Raw genomic sequence first — 20307 nt, 5'->3', positions numbered from 1 at the left:
CCTGACAGCATGACGACAGGCAGCACTGCGTCACAGGAGTATCAGACTAGTGCACCTGTGTACCTTTGGGTATGTGCGTGGGGGGGGGGGTTGGTCTCGGTCCTAACAGCGTGATCTAATCCTCATGTGACAGAGTTATGTAGTTACAGTGGGGGAACACCCGCTGGAGCACAGAAGGAAACTGAGAGCATCTCGTTGGGTTGGGCTCTTTGGAACAGAAATATCAACTTAGATCATTTAACCTTAATCTCAACCATTGCATTAGAAGAAATTATGAGTACAACATGTTTCAATTATTGATTTGATCATTCTAACACATTGTGCAAGAAGATGTTGAAATTTGCGTAAATATCAGTTTTAACATCAAAATCATAATGAAAATAAAGTCGCAGTTAACAACAGGCCTTGTATATATGAACTTTTTTCTCACCGTCTCAAAGAAATTACATTAATTTACTAAGAAAAATTAAAACCACCGAGCAGATATTGAATATGTATGTGGATGTTGTGAGAAAAACAAATAAAAGCAGTATCAACATTTGCAAATTGAAGGATGTACTTCATTAAACACTTTAGTTTTTCATGCATAGATTTATTTTTATTTAGGAAAATAGTATCCTCCAGTGCAGATAAATGAGGTTATCAAATAACTTAGCCTTCCCCTGTACATCAGTGCTGGACTGCAGTTTGTCTAAACAGCCCATGGTTGCTACACTTCATACAGTTAAGCATGCAACTCGTCTTATATTGTCAAGGTGAAATGTGAATTGTTATGATTTATTATATGAACACCAAAAATGCAAAAAGTATAAAAAGTAGAAATGGCTAATTAATAGTTTCTTTCCATGACTCACACCATTAATCATCAGAAGAGGACAATAGATTTAGAGGGAGAGGAGGTCAAATGGAAGCAAATTCATTTATGGTGAAAACGGGAGCTTCCTGGAACGTATAGACGCTGCTGCAGTGTCGCATAATTAGGGATTTAATGGACTCACTAATGACCGTACTACTGTCCGCCTTCGGTTTTAGGCTTCAAATGACAAATAGATTTGAGCAACACATTATAGAACATGAACAGACAGTTTTAGAGAGCTGCTTTGAAAAAAATAGACTGGTGCAGCGAGGCTCATCCGACTATCTAAATTCAAGTTCATGGTATAATATATATTGATACATTTTAGCACCCAAAAACTTTAGGGAACTATTCAATATACAACAACTGTTTCGTATTAAGAAGTTTTCAGTAAGTTGTTCTATATAGAACTACCCATGTCATGATAAAAGACCTTATGGTTAAATGTCCTTTAACCACATTGACTATGTTTATTTTCTTAATTCAAGATGTAGATTTGGTTCTATTTGATTTTTCTTTTTATCTATAGATACAAATAATCAAGTTTATGGTTAAACTTATCAAACCCGAGTCAGATTTTATTTGTCACAAGTGTTTGATGAGGACATTTAAGAAACATTGAAGCTTTTCTTTACTGCCGAGTGCCTACTCATGGTTTTGGCATCGGCCCCCAAAAAACTTAATCTATCTCTAGCTCTAATAAGAACTATTTATTTTAAGTTCAGTCAAAGTTGCAAAAACAATCCAGCCGGCAAAGTTGTACATTACCTTAATACTTGAGGTACTCACTGTTTTATCAGTGTGTGAAATCAAAGACACAAGGTATGAGGAGTAACACATTTAATCTGAAATTAAACTCGCCGCAAAGCAACGCGTGGTTCACATTTGCATAAAAAGCTGGAAACACTAACACAGCTCCCAGATCATATCCCTGTGTTCTTCTTTGTTGGACTAGATTAGTGAGGCCAGCCGAGTGAAGCAGCTCTATCAGTCTTTCACCACCCGACTCAAGTCTGTTAAAATGCAACAGACAGCTGAATATTTGAAATTACATAAATCTTATTGCGTTATCAAAGTCCAGTGGCCTGAAACAAAGCTACCCAACTGCACTAATTGACCTCAGGATCTGTAGAGCTCCTGTCACTCCATCAACTCCCACGGGGAAACCATAAACACATATAGAACTTTTGTATATATCCTTCTCTCTGTTTATTCTTCCACTCGATCCACGACACCCTCTTGTCCTTGCACCATATGTTCCAGCACGCCATGCACTCTACATGACCTGACATTATGTGTTTCCATATGGCAACTAAAATTACACCCTGCAAATGTAGCGCATTGAGTGACGCTAAGAGGCAAGAAAATCAAGAGTTAAAACCGTAAAACAAAATAAAAACAATGTTTGCATCTCTAATGTCGCACACGAATCACAGCCCTGGTTTCACTGCAGTGACCATATACCTACAGCACTAACTGTGCCGACAAACACTCCATCCCCTAGAACGTGTGTCGCTGCTGGAGAATAATCCCTAACGCGTTGTGTTATGTAATCCCGGAGATTAAAATATGCATTCAATCGCCACCACAGGTCCATAGGAGACAGAGGCGGAGAGGGACCTTGTGTGTGACACAGAGTGAACTCCTTGCTGTCAGATCCAATGTTTGTTTCCTTAAAGTGACAGAGCATTTCTACAGCGGAGTTGTCTACAGGCACTGCAGAGTTTTATTAGCTTTAAGGCAAAGTGAAATAGTGTGAGGAGTAGTTTTGGTTTCAATGTGTCATGTATTTTCAAGTGAAACTGAATATATGACACATTGGAATAACTGACCCTTTGGTAAATGCTTGTCAAGCCTTCCAATCTACCTCGTGCCATATTGACTCAGTAACTTTCTGAGCACTCCATCTCCAGCTGATGCTTTTATTGTGTGTGGCTGACTCTTTTGAAATGAAATAGTGAACGATGTGTACTATGTACTGTGTTTTCACTGCAAGAGGCCGACACTAGGTACACACGTTTGCGTTTACACTTCATGGTGGCCGTGCCCGATTATTAGTGACGACGTGATCATAACGACAACAATCACTGGCTCATGCTGATCTTTCCTGTGAAGATACCACACTAGCTAACAATGCAATGCTTAAGGAAAGTACTCCGTCTCCTCTTTCCTATTGAAGTACACAATGCAACTCCAATGCAGAGGTATTAGTACAGGACAGGGCTCACTAACCCTGGAACTAATCAAGGGTTAGAAAACTGCTCTCCAGTCACAAATACAACATACTCCCAATCTACAATTAGATGCTAATGTGGTGCAACCCTTCAATCTTCTTCAGTTTAGCCACAAACCCTCTTGTCCTGTGTTGTCAGTGTCAAATGATGCTGCGGTACACTTTCAACATGGATTCTTACAGAACTTATACAGCCCCACTGGGAGCAGCAAAGTCAAATTTCTGAACAATAACAACCAATCTGGGACAATTGAAATGTGTTTAAAAAAAACTCTTCTTGTGCTTTTAAAAGGTGAGTCACCACGGGGAGCGACTCATAAACACAATTACAGTTGGAGACTCGAGGGTGCGTAAGATGAATGAACGACTGAAACAAGTAACACAGGCAGATGGAGAAAGGAGGGATACAGCGGTTCCAGGCAATACCAAAGAAAGGACATTTGAATTCATTCCTTAAACTGATAAGATAAAAATAAATACATTGTAACATTTATATATACATGCATATATCTGTTATGGTTTGATATTTTGTCCAAACTATGTTTTTGTGAATATTATATGGCGGCAAAATGCAAAACTACAAAATGTAAATGCACATTTATGAACATATAGCCAGAGATATGATCGTGTCTGGTTCACCATTAGAAATGTATCAATCAGAATTAAAGTTTCTGTGTATATTTGTGTGTCTTCATTACACTTTTGTATAAAGAATAACGAACATATATGTATTAGGCAGCCAATGTTTGTGGGTTTTTATCTTTGTTCAATCAATTCTAGAAGTACTGCTGCAAACATAAGTAAAAGGGAAAACATGTTCTCATATAAATAAACAGACGAGAGAAACACAACAGACCTGACACAAGACACATGAAGGTGAAATACTGATTTATTGCCATTTTCAGCCAAAGACGATAAGAGAGAGGTAGATTGATGACTGCACACGATGTAGTTTGACAAGGACAAGTCTCTGAAGAAAATGATTTGCAGAAAATATATGATATCGCGGCAGTACTGCCCAAGAGTGAACATCCTTCCTGCATAAGTTGTCTGCATGGATCCTGCAAATACATTTGGTTCTGTATCTAAAGAAACCCACTTCTTGTTGGGTAGCAGGACTAAAATGACCAAAACTCAAGATTGAGGAAATCAAAAGAGAGAAGGGAACAACAAGATGTGTAACAGCAGTCACACAGGTCAGAAAGGGGTGATGGATGAAGTGGGTAGACTGGGAGGACTTGTGGACTATGGAAACAAGTTCACTCACCACAGCCTCATGTCTTCATTCAACAAATATTTTTAAATGTCTTATTACTATTATAATTTCTATAATTTGCAGGATGGTGCTAATCTCTCTCCTTCATCAGCTCGTCCAAGCCTTCGAGCGATCTTCCTCCATCTCAGAGACCTTGACGTACAAACCACCAATTCAAGCTATTTCCTGCATTGAGCGTTTTCTTTGAGATCCTAGGTGAGCGCATTTAAACATGACCCTATCTTATTTTCAGGCTTGTTTGTCCTTCTGCAAGGTTGTTTTCTCCTTCACCTCCGCTAGAAGGGTCTCCCTCTCTTGTTCCTTGGTCTGTGCTGACTGCCTCTGCTATTATTCATTTCTTTGCTTAGAGGGGTTTGCTGATACCAAGGTTTCAAGGTTCAGGGTTCATGCTTCTATGCTGCTATTTCAAGATGTGTATAAAGAGTTTTTCTTTACTCAGAGTTCATTTCGATTTCATTGTAAAGGTCGATTTCTTCCAGGTCCGTGTCTTGGTTGTCAGAGGACCAACGTTTACGTTCAAGGTCACTGATTTGTTTCTGAAGAGCCTTCTTGTCCCTGCAGAGGCGATTATTGTCCATGATGATCTCAGTGGTTTGGAGTCGGGCCAATGTAATGTCCTCTGAAGACGGTGACAATACTGTATTTGTAGTGCAGTCTCAAACTAAATGTTTAGACGTTGTGTGAAAGCTTTATCACAAAAATAACTGAAAAAGCATCACATTTGTTTGTCTTTTCATGGCTGACTCGTGTGTTTGTGTGCGTGTGTGTGTGCATGTGTCATATTGGAAACGTAGAAATGTAGAGGAACAGATGTGAAGGTCACTGAGATAAACACAACATAACAGACTTCGCCTTCAAATGTACTTAATGTAAAGGTAGTTACATCCCTGAAGCGCAAAATGGCATAGGTGATTGTGGTCAAACACACACACATACACTATAAAATCTCACACACACACACACACACAGAGAAAATTTTGCTTTCAATTAGATTATGTCTTTGACTCTGAGCCAGAATGTAATAACAGATAGTGCATAATGCTGTGGGAGTCAAACCAACCAGAGATTATTACTGCAGTAATCCAGACATGGTGATAGCCAACTATGGCTGCCTGCGTGTCACAGTGACAATGGGGGCAGGTGTAACGCGACAGGAACCAAAGCTTTGTGTTACACAGAGTGTCCGATCCTCTAAAGCTGAATTACCTTGATATTTTCATAGTGAAACAGATGTGTCCTCGTGGAGAAATGAGTAATTCTAAACAAAGAGACCGGACATGGGTAATGCAGTTGTCCCTGTCCTTCTCTCTCTCTCTCTCTCTCTCTCTCTCTCTCTCTCCTCCCCCCCCCCCCCCCCCCCCCCCCCCCCCACAGGAACACACAACCACATAGATAGATCAATAAAGCCTGAAAAGTGTTGCAGTGTGGTGAGTGAGGTCATCGCTGGTCTGTCCTCAACCCCTGGACAAACAAGGACATCAGAGTACACTGTTTTTGGCAATGGGCCACTTCACACAAGCTGATCATCACACACACACACCCACACACACACACAACCACAGAGGACCATGCGACCTCCGCCTTTATTGCACATAAAAATGGATTCAGTTCTCTTTGCAAGCGTCATTTGTCAACACTTCAGTATTTCAGCAGTCATTACTGTCCCTGGTAAATCACAACAAATTTCCACAGTTACGGTAGAAACCAATGAAAAGCTCATAAAAAGACGTGTCCTGAGAATCAAACTGTATAATGAGCCGTCCGCCCTCAAGTCAGGGGAAAAGGAAATGTTCCTGGTGATAAGTTTTCAATATTCTCTTTATTAACTGGTAGTCTGGAGGGAAAGTAAAAATGAATGCATGCATAATTAATGGAGTAAAATAACTTAGATGGATTAAAAAATGTTTAACTTTGATTTGTTATATTCTCTCCCATTTGTCATTTCACTGCTTTATTTTCTCAGTTGAAGCACAAAGACAAAGTGAAGTAAATTAAGTCGACTTTGAAATTCATATTTGTATGAAATTGTAAAAATAGCAGCCAACAGCGATTTTTAATGAAAAGATCTAGGGCTGTAATGGCGCCGTGAGCGAGACTGAAGCTCCCTCTGTGTTTGTTGTAATACAAGAGTCTCTCTTCTGTGTTTTGACACAAGTGTTCATGTTAAGGCATTTAAGTGCATGTGCCTCCTTCTATATGAAACCAATGGTCCTCTTCAAATGAATACAGCAAAATCAAGTCCAGGGAAATGTTAAGGTAAAGCAGATAAAGGCCCGGAGCCGGAGATGAGAGGAGGCGCCCAAGATCAGTTGATTATGAAAGTCCAGGACAACGTCAATATTGTGACAACTTAAATACTCTGACTGGTGCACAGGAGGAGACTGACACAACACAAAGGCTTTGGTTTGGTTTGACATAGGGCTCCGATTGGCCCTTTCGTGTGGGGTCCGCTTTAGTCCCTTGAAAGGCTTCAGAATGGAACCATGAGCTTTTTTCTTTTTGCTGTGTGAACTGATAATAGTAAAACAAAAGATAACAGACTTTTCATACCTGTTGTCAGTAAACAAGGGGCCAATCAGAATCAGAATTATTTTAATTGCCTGGTATATTTACACATAGAGGAAATTGCCTTGGTGAATCCTTTTGTCATATTCCATTTCGAAACGTTTCCATTTTACCCAAAAATATAATAGTAGGTAGAGAACTACAAAGAATAACACTCCCTCAACACCAAGAAAAGTCATTTTAATGAAACACAGGACGTCTCCATCAAACACCGGGGTTAACGAAATTAGATCTGAATTTATGACTCATTACGTTCGGCAAGAGCAGACGGCAAAGTGATGAGAGGATTCATGAGACTCCTCATGTCTTTGATGCTCTCCTTAAAGGCCACTTATTCCCTTCAGATCACAACACAACCAATCTGTTGAGAGGCCTCGCTAATGAAGTGCGCACTACAGTCTGACCCTTTACACACACACACACAGAAACACACACACATGTAATCCACATCCTCTGAGAGACAACTTTTGGTTGTGTATACATCTGAGAAGCTAATAAGCCTCACATTCAATGATATGATGTGAACTTGTGTCCTTAGACCTGCATACATACGAGAGAATCATTCATTCAACATATCATGTGCCCTATATCACCTCTATAAGCTATTCCCAAATACTGCTGTCTGTGAGAGCACACGTGTGTTTGTGTGTGTGTGTGTCTGTGTGTGTGCCCATTCACTACAGGACACAAATGAAAGAGAAAAATCTAAATGGATTAACATTACATTCCCCTATTTAGTATTAACGAGCTGTATATAAACTATCAACTGGTTTTAGTTTATAACACTATAATATATTTGTAAGCGCACACAATGGCATTTCACGGCAGATGTAGATGGTTTAAAAACTCAAAAATAACTTTTTTGTGTGATGGCTTGATACAAAGGTTTTTCATATTTTGTATTCCATTGTTATTCTTGAAGAAAAAGGTAAAAGCTTCCAGCATGGAGAGATTTAATCAGTTCAGAATCATCCTGTGATGCAGCTACTTTCATTCATCAGTGAATCAGTGGAAGATAAATGTATCCGAGACTTAGCAGGAGAGATAAAAACCCACTGTGTTAACATGCCTGCTCTGCCACACTGTCACAACTTGTACTAAATGTGATGGAGAAAGTGTAGAACATGAGGAGCTGATCAGATTACTAAAGCCAACAGTGCAGAATACCTGAATGTAGCTGTGTCCCAGTGAACTAATGTACTGACAGGGTATGGTCTGGAGAGGATGTTTAGTCCAGTGTGTCCTAAAGAGCGTTTCAGAAACGGGGACAGAAAACAGAGACCTGGCTGCGTCACCACTGTGACTCCCAGCCTTCCTCTCAGATTAACATCAAATCAAACACTGCTCAGCTCATTCACATATACTCACACATTCATCCAGAAACAAGTCATGCATTATCAGACACACACAGACACACACAGACACACACAGAAAAGGCAGACATGATGAATGTTTGCAAACAAACACCAACAGGAAGGTGCAGAGTGTTTATTAATCTCCCCACCACTTGACAAAAGAGCTTTCTACCGAGTGACAAACAACACTTTTCACTTTACAAAGCCAAATCCTTCACTGTCCATGGTTTATATAACAGCTAAGCTACAAAGCACCACATCACTAACCAGGCCATTAACTACTTGGTTACTTTCCAACAGTGGCTGAGAGCCGCCTTAAAAAAACAAACAAGTTTAATTACTGCTTTTAATTTACTGCTTGGCAAAGAAAGATGAAGTAAGATCTTTTATGACAAATGCTGGCAGATAATGCAAAGCAGTGATTACAACAACTATAAGCATCAATCTGTTAAATAGGGGCAACATATATTGACGATAGTTTTTGACTTGATGTTTTGTAAGTAGTTGTTTCAGAGAATTGTTTATTCAAACAAAATATTAGGCTGCATCCACACTTCTACAATTCAGTTTTTAAATGCATCATTGCCATCCACAGAGTTTCCAAGGACCTATGATGGTTTGATTAGGAAATGTTACTGGTCCCATTTGACCTCTAAAACTCTGGGGCTGAGTTATGACTTACTTTCATTAACAGTTCCACCTCATGCAGTTCCTGTCCAAACAAAGAAATCCCTGCTCTAACTTTTCGTTGTTTCTCATTAGTTATCCCTTTAATTTTAGGAACCAACTGCAGAGTAAGTAATCTGCTTCCTGTTTACACCACCATGTGCATGACCTGTTTACGCAGATGGTTATGTGATATGCACATTCAGCTATGTAAGTATGCCAAGGAGGTTATGTTTTAATCTGACTGTCGGCAGGATTACCCGATATCTACTGAACCAATGTCCCAGAAATTGATGATGCAAGGAAAAAACTGTCAAACTTTGGAGCAGATCTGGATAAATTGAGTGATGAAGATATGTTTTTTCACGTTCTCTAGCAAGGAGAGATCGGGTGTTAACCTTGGCGGAGGCGTGCTCTCTCCAAATGCCGTAGGATCTAGTTCCAGACTACACTTCATACTCAAGAAAGACTTTACATCCCCTCTTTAATGTGATCAACTGAATGTTTAAAAATCTGTTTATCCCTTAATTCTTTTAAAACCAAAAATACTTTCTCCCTTGTTTCCACAAGGCTCAGCTCTGCTTTACTGAACTTGTTCCATGTTCTGGTTTCGAAAGGTAAATCCGGCCAAACCTCCACAGCCCTGTGGAGCTCAGAACATTGACATTGCCTATTCTAATCTCATGCATTATTTCTGCTCTTATCCATCCCTGCTTCTGCAAGAAAAGCCCATTTTTCCGACCTGGTCTCTCACACTGGTCATGACAGAGGCTTTGGGCAACAAAAACTGACTCTGAATACACTGAGCGTGAGGGTCTGTGACTCCCACTAGAGCTGAGATGACTGGGTTAGCTGCGGATGAATGAGGTGAGCTGATAGACAGCTGAACGGAAAGAAAAACACTCACACACACATTGTTGGCTTCTGGGCAACACACACAAGCACACACATTAAGCGTACAAAACACTAGCCAATTTTTCACATTCTAACACAGCGTGGGCAAATATTTTCTCTCTCTGAAAAACACAGACGCCAGAAGAAATGGCCTCTGCCTCTGCGTCTATCTGGGGTTATAACCCTCTGGACAAACGGCCAGTGTGTGTGTGGTTGGAGGGGGGGGGGGGTGGAGGTTAGCTGGAGGAAGCGTAGATAAAGACAACTAGATTAGGAGGAGTATCTGCACCATAAATCTGCAATCATATCTGCTGCAGGCTGCAGGAAGGGGAAGCCTCACGAGCAGGGCGGGCCCAGAGAAACCCTGTGACGTTTATGTTCTCATCTCTGCTGTAGCCTTCAACTTAGGATAAAAGCCCATCATTTGGGCTTTGCAATCAATCTTCGGAATAGCAATACACTTATCTCAATAATGTCTGAGGTTGGCAAAGAGGGAGAAAATAATCAGCGTAGAAGCCCTTTCGCTACAGAATGGAGCTGCAGCACGCGTGCATACAGTAACCCTCTCATAATGTCCCTTTAAGGTAAGCAAAGGCAAGGTAAATCAATTTGAAAGTGATTTTCCTCATTGTGTGCAGCTATGTAGGGGCAGGAAAATCCATCACAAGCAGCTGTTTGTCTGTGTGCAGCTATTTGGACATCGGAGAACCTGGCTTTACTTTGTGCATGTGTGCTGGTGCACAAACTGAAGGGGGTCTCTCAGCACCTGCACGGTTTAGAAAAACTCTAACATGGTGTGAATCGTGCTAACTGAGGCGGTTATACCTCCAGAAAAGAAAGGAGCACCTGATGTAGAGGAAAAAGGGAAAAGAGAGAGAGAGAGAGAGGTAGATTGGGGGGGTTGATCGGTTGAGAAGAATGTAATTAGCCCGAGCTCGGAGATTTGTGTGAGCCGGGCAATTACCTCTGTAATCATCAGGTAGGAGTCGAGAGGAGGCGATGGGGTGAAGGGAGTAAGAAGGAGGTGAAGAGAGATCGAGGGAGAAAGGCGCTCGATCATAAGTATCAGTTTTATCAGTGCTTTAAAACCAACAAAAAAACCAACAAAAAAAACACTGTTTTCCAGAGAGAAATCCAAGTGTAGTGGTTTTAAAACAATCAAGGTTCCTAAAATGACAGGTTCACTGCTGCCGCCGGCTGTGCTACACAATGAATGTAAACAAAACCGCTTCACACAAGAACCAAACACAAAGCACCACAACTCGTCCCCTCGACTGGGAAAAGAAAGAAAGTGAATCATTAGTGGCTGAAATTGAGGTCTTGAGTTCTCTTGTCTAAGCAGACGCTTGTTTTTCATCAACACGGCAGATACTGCGGATGATTCACTCCTTCGATGAGAGAGACTACGTGATGCAGCTTCATTACTCACAGCACAACGTGGGGAAAATAGCAAATGTTTGTATTCACATCACATTTCCTGATGTATAATCATTTATTTGTTTGATTCCAAACTAGATTTTCTTTTTCCACTTCACGCAGTACTTGATGTGAAAAGGATAACAGATTACACGGATGTTGCACGAGGATGTTTGCTTCTCACAAAACAAAACAGAAACTTCTGTCTTCTGTCTTTAGCATAATAGTAAAACTGCTGGGTGTAATTTCAAGAGTGGACAAACTGAAAAGGTGGTGCATCAAAAAAATTGAATTGCAATTAAAAGCAATGTAAACAGATTTAGTCGAGATGAGCCAACACAGCTTCTACCCAACTGAAGAGGGGGGGGACATTGGATTTGTGTGAATTGACCATATAGGAATTCCATTTTTTTTGGGTGGGGGGGGCGGTTTGTGGATTGAATCACTTCACACTTGTAAGAACAGTGTCTTGTACATGACATGATCATAAAAACAATATGCCAAAAAAAAAACTGATCACATTCACAGTCATGGCAAGAATAGTATTTTTTGACGTGTCTGACTGAGACAGAGATTTGTAACAATACATTTCAAAAGTTAGACTGTGCTTCAACTGAGTCTGAGGTAGCGACCGTGCGTCCAATCTTTATTGAACAGTGTGCATCATTGTCTGTATTTTATATTCATCACCCGAGCACCTCATCATTTTGTACTGCAGCTGTAATTCCAGCTCCTAATTGCTCGAGAGACCAATAGTTCTTAGTTTTACGAGATAGGATTATGTTTGTTTCAGCATTTGTTCCATAACAGTTCAGCCTTCATCTTCAAATCGCTGCGGTGACTGACAAATGGCCGCGGACCACAGGGAAGAGAGACAGAGGCCGGGGTAATGGCATCTAATGGCTTGTTCTTGAAAGGCAGCCAATGCCTGAAAGATTTGCTCCCTGATTACTGACATTAACCAAAGAGATCAATTTTCCCTTGTGACTCTCAGCCTGAATATATCTGTGCTCCTCTCTGCTGCTCCTGTTTTCACCCTCAGTCAATGTGCTGATTTTCGTGATAGGTATTTGACTGTTGTTTTTTTCTAGAGCTAAATTGCTGTCCTGTTTACCTGCATGGACATGAGTTTTACCATGGCAAGATAAAAGTGAATACTTTGATAAAGATCTGATCACACCACCTCTGCAAAGATAAAAAGTCAAGCTCTTGATGATTATCACTATTACATTAAATAATTTAACTGTTCAATATTTACTTTTTAATAAATTACATTTTCCAAAATGAAGGGAGATCCTATAAGAGCATATTGCACTTTTTCTTCTAATGTAAAAGATGACATGACCTCTGTGCCCTCCATGGTAACAAACACTGTGGTGTTTTAATTTGTTTTCAGAGTCTCAGGCTTCTTAAGCTGCTTAGCTAGATAATTACTTCTGATTTTGCAGTCGCACCAGAAAAAGTGTATCTGCCTGCGACTTGACATTTCCATCATTAAATATCAAGTTATTATTGCAGCAAGTGCTTATGACACAGACAAATAAAGTGGACATTTATTTAAAAACCAAAACGGCTTTGTTTCGAAACTCCAGATAATTATTACCAGAAATGACCAGAAAAGCAAATATCTGTTATGCGTAATGTCCTGCCTCCTGCATGCTGTTCAGAAAAGTTCCTGCTGATGTGAACCTGTCCTGACCTGATCAGCCTCCTGCTGAATTCTCCACATCTTAAAGACAAACTCGGAAATATGTTCTGAGCAGCCTCGAGAGCCACAAAACTAAAAAAGATTCCCAAAGATGATTTAAAAAAGATCTGCGGGAAACTGATGAGTTCAAGGGACAGTGCTATAAGTCTCAATATTTTAAACACGCACATATTTACAAGCTATGTGTCTGAAGAATGCAGCAAAGTTGAGGAGAGCAGGCTTGAGTCACTGATCTGCTGTAAACATCCCTGCAATGCTTCCAAGCAATGTGCACAAACACGGTGGGTCTGTGAGAGTGAAGTGCGACAGGAAAACTATCTTATACACACACACACACACACACACACTCTTGACAGCGTTGGCAACTTTGCTGACTACATAAGGCCATTTAAGGCTGGAAGTAAGCCTGGATCAGATGGCAAAACACTTAAAGCTTTTAAAGCCTGGGCTACAAGGAGTGACCACTGGAGCATATCTACAGGCTTAAGTGAAAGCCCATTTCATTCGGTGCTGTTTACAGCGCCAAGGAATACAGAGATCCATCTACTTGTCGCTTTGCTGCTATGTAATCGCTGTAATTGGTCAGTCTTGGGTGATCGATGCCATTTTCTGTGAACATAAGAGTGACTGCTGGTTCTTTCTTTCTGGGAAAGTGGATGGAATAAAATTGCTGTCTGGCACAATCACAAGCTCGAGGTAAAGCAGAGATGCAACACTTTCTGAATCGGCCGCTCGATAAACCAGCCCCTGAACGGTGACTGACCAGAGAGCAGCTCCAAGTTAACGTCTCTGCTCCCGATCCTTATCAGATTTGGGGAAGTTTACACTCCAGTAATCCCAGCCCAACTCAATATCACCAGAGAATTGCAATTGCTAATCATATCGGTTATTCGTAAACTCAAAGCCTTTTCTCTTGTAGCCATTTATAAGACTAATGACTAATGTGTAGAATGAGATGTAATTAGAGCAGCAACACCTCTGTGTTTATAAACAGAATATATTCAGATCATGAAAATAACCCTCATTCACTAGCATGTAGATATTTAGATAAAACTGGACTAACCACTGAAAAGACTGTAGCTGTAAGGTTTTATGTGTAGACTTGGCGAAAGGAGTCCTATATTATAGTCAAGGAACCTTGTTGTATCCTAAGAATCATGTCCTACAAAGATAACCAGCTGATGAAGATGACTTGCAAGGAACCTTCGATCTTATCCTCCAACTTTAGCCTCATTCTTAAATGAAGCAAAAATATCCCTGATACCAGTGCTGCCATTTTACCCTTTTGAGCCAGAGTCGTGATCGTTGAGTGAAGAGACAGCATCAAGGTCTCCATCAAACACTCTCAGCCGTCAATCAATACATTTTACCAGCTTTTATAGCATCAAATAAGTAATTAAAACCACATTTACCTAAACACTTGGACATATATTATGATGATCTGACTTCTGGCCTGTGTCCCATCTGATAACATGGAGGAGACAGGGTTTATGCCTCCTCCATGTTATGATCTCCCTTTTAAACACGGTAAGTCTCCAGCACGCGTCATATAATGACTCATAGAGCGAACATTGGCTTATTTAGCTAGCAAACTACATTTCAGCCAACAACTTGGATGATTGCAGACTTGAAATGAGAATCCTAGTTGGACACATGCTTTTAAGAATGCTAATAATTATAATAAATCATCACTTCTTCATATCCTATGTGCTGTGCAAGAATGGAAAGCTGCCAGGCATAGCAACGGTAACTAAGGGAGGTGGGGTTTTGAAACTGTCAGCTGTTGAAAGAGCCGATCACAATGTGACCATGTGATCACAAATTATAACCAAAATAGTATCAGGCAAACAGTTTTCCTCACCACCACAGCTAGACCAACACAAACTCAGGCCTACACAGTGTTACCTTTTGCTTCTATTCAGCCTGACTCTCATGTCTCTTAACTCCCTTTCCATGCAAACACACACTCACACAAACAGCCCCCCCTCTCTGCCGTCCCTCCCCCTGTGAAGAAGGCTATCTCTCCCTCCATCTGCGTGTGTGAGGGGCTGTCCTGGTGTGTCAGTAATGACAATGTCCCAGTGTTCCTCTCTGCCAATTAGCCCGGCCGTAATTACACAGACACATATGGAGCTGTCAATCACCCGGCTCCTCCACACAGGAACTCCCCCACCCAGCGGAGTGAGAGCGAGCGAGACGGAGCGACAGCGACGGAGAGACGGGGAGAGTGAGAGTTTCCAGCAGCTAGCTCAATGCCGCTGCAAGAGACCACACGCTGTGGCAATGAGTAGAGTGAGGAGAGCCTCCTTCAATTACCCTCACTGTGCAGAAAGAGTTGAAAATGCCGTGAAACAGCGTTAAAGTGGAGCTTCAGAAACACACGTTTTGAGATTCATTTGTGGAGTCGTTACAATTTCCCTATTTACTCGGCTAAAGAGGAAACTGTGCCAATGTATTCTCCTGATTGAAGAAGCACCAGTTGATTATACTGTTGCAGAGAGAAGTGGTGCATTGAACACAGAAATAAGCTTCAGTGTTGGTTTGATTGAAGGTGCTGGTGTTTGGAAATTATAGTGAAAATTATAAAGAGAATGGTTGAAAAACACTGTGTTGCTGTTAGACATGTACCAGTGATTTGCCTTTAAAGGTTCAGGCTGATGACACTAGAGTTTGTTTTGGTCAGTGTGTATCTGTCTGCTAGCCAAGTTACACAAAAACTACTGGAATGATCAACTTGAAACCTTGTGGAAGTATCAGGAAAGGACCCATTCTATTCTGGCGCAGATCCGGATCACGTGACGGATCCAGGAATTCCTTCTCACTCTCTATAACATTTTGAGTTAGAGCATTTTCTTTTGGAATAATTCATGGATCTCACATTTAGGGGACTGATGTTTATGAGTGTGTGCAACTTGGAACAGATCCAAATAGAAATCTGTATCTAGTGATTTTACATTTGATTTCATAAGGGGTCTGTGTGGCCTTGGCTGAGGTTAGCACTCTGAGTGGCAGTCTAGTTGCCAAATATGATCCCATGAAAACTATTCAACCAACAAACAGTGTAACCATCACTCGCATAAATATGAACAGGTTACCAATCTGACAGTTGCTCAAATACAAAAGCTCGAAACCTAAAAATTTGATGGATATCGACATGAACTATATATTTTTCACCGACCTGCAACAAAATATCCTTGTTTTTTACTTTAATAATTACACTAAAATTATGCAATAACAAAAGCAACTTAAATTCCTTTAATGTTCCTCAATTTGCACTGAGGCGTTGGCCTTTTAAAAAAATATCAGAATTTATGGCTAAATTCTAGCTATTTTTGGATATTATTAAATAAAGGTTCAAGGAATACAGGCTCAATAATGGGACCCATAAAGCACAGCGTTACCATTTTAACCTCTAAGTATTAAACCTGTCTGCAGATGTGTCTTAAACATTTCGTTTTACAGGGCCTGTCGGGTCCTGAAGCCATAAAATGTGCCCTATGCATCAGAAATAAAAGTCACAACAGGAGAAGCCGACATGAATAACGAAGGACACCAAAAGCATTTTTTCAGATATATACAGAAACATCTCTAACAAATTATACTTTAATCTGCGTTATCCATTCATCCAGTGGAATTCATTAATCCCTGTTTGCGCCCTTGTAAATAAACACATTCAAGTCCCGGTTAATGGAGAGCCTGATTTCCCCCGAGCATCTCCAGCAGCAGCACACAAATGAAAGTTTTATAATGACAAAGATAACATGCACAGCACTGCACTTATTCATCAAGCTTTCAAGTTCAGAGACGTCACTGGTTCCCAAACATCTGCGTCACCACCAGTCCTATCCATTAGAGCTCCAGCAATCTGTTAATGATGAGTCGGCACTTGATTCAACACGAGGCAGGAATGGAGTTTGTGAATGTGCAGTGTGTTACACGTGTTCAGTTGTACTTCTGGCCCCCGGGAACAGAGGTTGATAGTAAATGAAGATAATCATGGCAACAAAAACAACTTTTATTTAGATTGCACTATATTTATAACAGGGTTAAATGACAGAGTTGTTGTCTCTGCAGCACGAGCAACAATGGACAATAAAGAAGGACAATATAAAAAGGTAAAGGAAGTTCGATGAGGTCCAGTGGTAATGATGAGCGGGAGGAGCAGAGGGAGAGTATTGAGAAAGGAGGAGGAGGAGAGTGGGATGAATATGAAGGAGGAGGTCCAGGGCCCCGCAGCAACTCTTACCTCTGGGACGTCTTCTTGTACTTGCGCCTGCCAGAGAAAAAAAACACGAGGATGGTGAGGCATCGATTGAAACGTTACTCTCCACGTTGGATTTATTTTTCTATTGAAACAACAGAAATTAAAGACACTGGGTCTCATGCAAGAATCACCTGCACAAAGAGAGAAGTGCTTTTATAAAAGATGCATTGCATTAATACAAATAAAGTTGCTCCACACCTGTGGTTCATTTAGAACCAGTCATATTCGGTTCATTATATATGGCTTGCCAATTATTTTCCTCAGCGGTTTGAGAGGCTTATTAAATTGGTCATAATTTATACAATTTAGTTGTTGCTATGAAAGTTATCTCCGAGCCCCAGCTGCCTCCGGCTCTATGTGCAGGTCTCTGTCCATGGAGCATCCTCCACTGTTCTGCATTGACTCTATGGTGAATGTTATTGTCTTTTCCATTTCTGTGGCTTAATGTCACACAAAAGCTATAAGCGATTTCCACAAACATTTATGGAGGGGGGAAAAGAAGAACCAGTCAGGTAAGGAGTGGATCCAGGTTAACAGGCTGATCCTGGAAAGGTTTATATATTCGTTTTAGCTGCTCTAATATGCCGTCTGCTAATTTCTGACTTGAAGACTTAAAGGTGTGAATTCCTTCTTCCTCTTTCTACACTTGGTTAAACAATTTAATGAATAAAATCGACCCAGAAAGGGCCAAATGAGAAGCAATTAAGAGGCGTCAAGTATTAAAATGATCACACAGGTGGCATTTACCTAGCTGAAATTAACAATTCAGGATCAATCTGGGGAATCAAACTTGCAACCCTCAGCACTTAAGTAAGAGTTTGTCAGATAAGTGGACAAGTGTTCTTGCATGAGGGCCAAAGTGTGCAAACGGATCACATTTTTATACTTCTAGCAATGGTATATAAATATAAAACATGTTTTGATTGCAGTCATTGTTTCTCAACAGTCACATCATTTAGTTGTGTCCACACACACACACAGCAAAATGTAAAAAAGAAAGCAAGTGTTTACAATCACTTATGCAAATTAGGGATTTAAGAGGCGTAATGATATGCAAAAACGGATGCGCACACGCATTCACACCACCCGCTGACATGCCTCCTACTTTACACACACACACACACACACACACACACACACACACACACACACACACACACACACACACACACACACACACACACACACACACACACACACACACACACACACACACACACACACAACCTACTCAGTGACATTAAAACACACCTAGTATCACTAGGCCTAAAAACACACCCACACCTCATGGAGAGTTAACAGCGTGGCTCTAAAAGCTCAAATTGATACACACACTTACGGGCACTCTTATCAGCAAAGTGGGGGGAAGGAGGGACGCATGGCCACTGGACCACAGACTGTCTTTTTTAAATTCCAGTCATGCACGATTCACAGCACTTAGCTTGATTTGTTTCTCTGTCGTTTTTCTGTATCAATCTTTCCTGCAGCTCGGTGTAAAACTGCAAGCTAAGGAAGTTAGTCTATGCAAAGAAATGTTAAGAGCTCCCTCAAGATTAGTGGAGACAGAGATTGAATTCATCATTTGGGCTCTATCCAGCTATTCAAAAAGACATTACATATCACAGTCGAGTGGTTGTGTAAGCGTTGGGAGTTTTAACGGAGAACACATAATAAAGAAGTAAGAGTAACAAGGAAGAGTTTTAGGGAAATTCCATGAACTATAACTAAAGCACATCAAGTAAAAGACAGACGAATAAAGATAAATGACAACATGGCAAATGGAAGGTCAGAGAGAAACAACAGTATTGATATTTCCTCACCTCCTCTTCCATCCTTTCTCCCACCTTTTGCCCCCCCCCCCCCCCCCCCGCTCAGCTCCCTTTACATCCCGTGTGTGTCTGTCAACAACACAGAGCTTCTTCTAATTAGGAGGCTTTAATGCAATGTCCTCAGCATAATGAGGATGTGGGCTGAAAGGAGTCACGGAAATTCCAAGAATTATAATAATTATGAGGGTCACAGTGAAGTTATTAGGCAAAATCTAAGACCATGGAGGCGGCAGCTGCGGCTCGGGAGGTGGAGCGGGTCGTCTAGCTGACCAGGGTGGGTCGGTGGTTTGATACCCGGCTCCTCTGAATGTCAGAATGTCAAAGTGTCCTTGGGCAAGACGATGAACCCCAATTGTCCTTCAATTATTTGCCGTCAGAGTGTCAGTGTGTGTATCTGTGAAATGCTGCATGTACAAAAAACATCAACGTGTTCTTCTTGGACAGGGTTGGAGGAAGCATTCAGGTTCTTTACTCGGGGTAAAAGAAGAGTAAAAATACTCCATTACAAGTGAAAGTCTTGCATTGAAAACATCAGTTTTGTAATTTTCAGGGGTTAAAGTGACGGAACAATCCAGAATGGCGTCACGGCGCCTTCAATTAACAGGTAAATAAATGTGACCGTCACTTTCATACATAATGTGGGCCGGTGAGCCATCAAAATATCCATTAGACTTTTACCGACCCTGTCAGTGTCTTTACTGTCCCCCTCTGATTAGGTGTGAGGCTGAGAGTGTTCTGCATTCATGCTCCCGGGACGACGCCCGCTGACGTATGTAATCAACCCTCACGACCCCCAAAACCCACCAGCACCACCACTGCACCGCCACAACTGATCCAACGGTCCCCCCCACCCCCATCCAACTGACAATTCCTAACCCTCATTAATATGTTAGACGCATTTAATCACTGTAGTTTGTTAGGTGAATCTAATTTGGAGCTTTTATTAATGTACTGTTAGCCTGTTATTAATTATTGATGAGTCTGATTATCTTTGAAATTAATCAACTGACTTTGGGTGTGAAAAGCAATCAGTTACCCAGATTATTACAATAAATATGGCAGCAGCTAATTCTTATACTTGAGAAAGAGTTAGAGTACTCGTACCTTAAGTTTGTACTTGAACGGCCGTTTTTAGATTATTTTCCCTGCCTCACAAATCGGACAGTGTCATAAAGCGGTCAGCCACCTTGATCCTCCTTGGGCGGAATCTTAAATTGCCCTTAAGGGAGCTCTCTGTGATGAACT

At 41.0% G+C, this 20307-nt stretch overlaps 1 protein-coding gene across 1 annotated transcript in view; it reads right to left on the bottom strand.

Annotated features, from left to right (window-relative positions):
• The window catches only part of pde1cb (phosphodiesterase 1C, calmodulin-dependent b), a 69991-nt gene that overhangs the window by 26291 nt on the left and 23393 nt on the right, over positions 1–20307 (bottom strand). The window contains exon 4 of the mRNA XM_053438953.1: positions 17216–17242. Within this exon, the coding sequence (XP_053294928.1) occupies positions 17216–17242 (27 nt within the window). The remainder of the gene's footprint in view (positions 1–17215; positions 17243–20307) is intronic.

This window comes from Pleuronectes platessa, chromosome 13 (assembly GCF_947347685.1).
Source record: "Pleuronectes platessa chromosome 13, fPlePla1.1, whole genome shotgun sequence".
NCBI classification, from domain to species: Eukaryota; Metazoa; Chordata; class Actinopteri; order Pleuronectiformes; family Pleuronectidae; genus Pleuronectes; species Pleuronectes platessa.
This window is presented reverse-complemented; position numbering and strand designations above follow the sequence as displayed.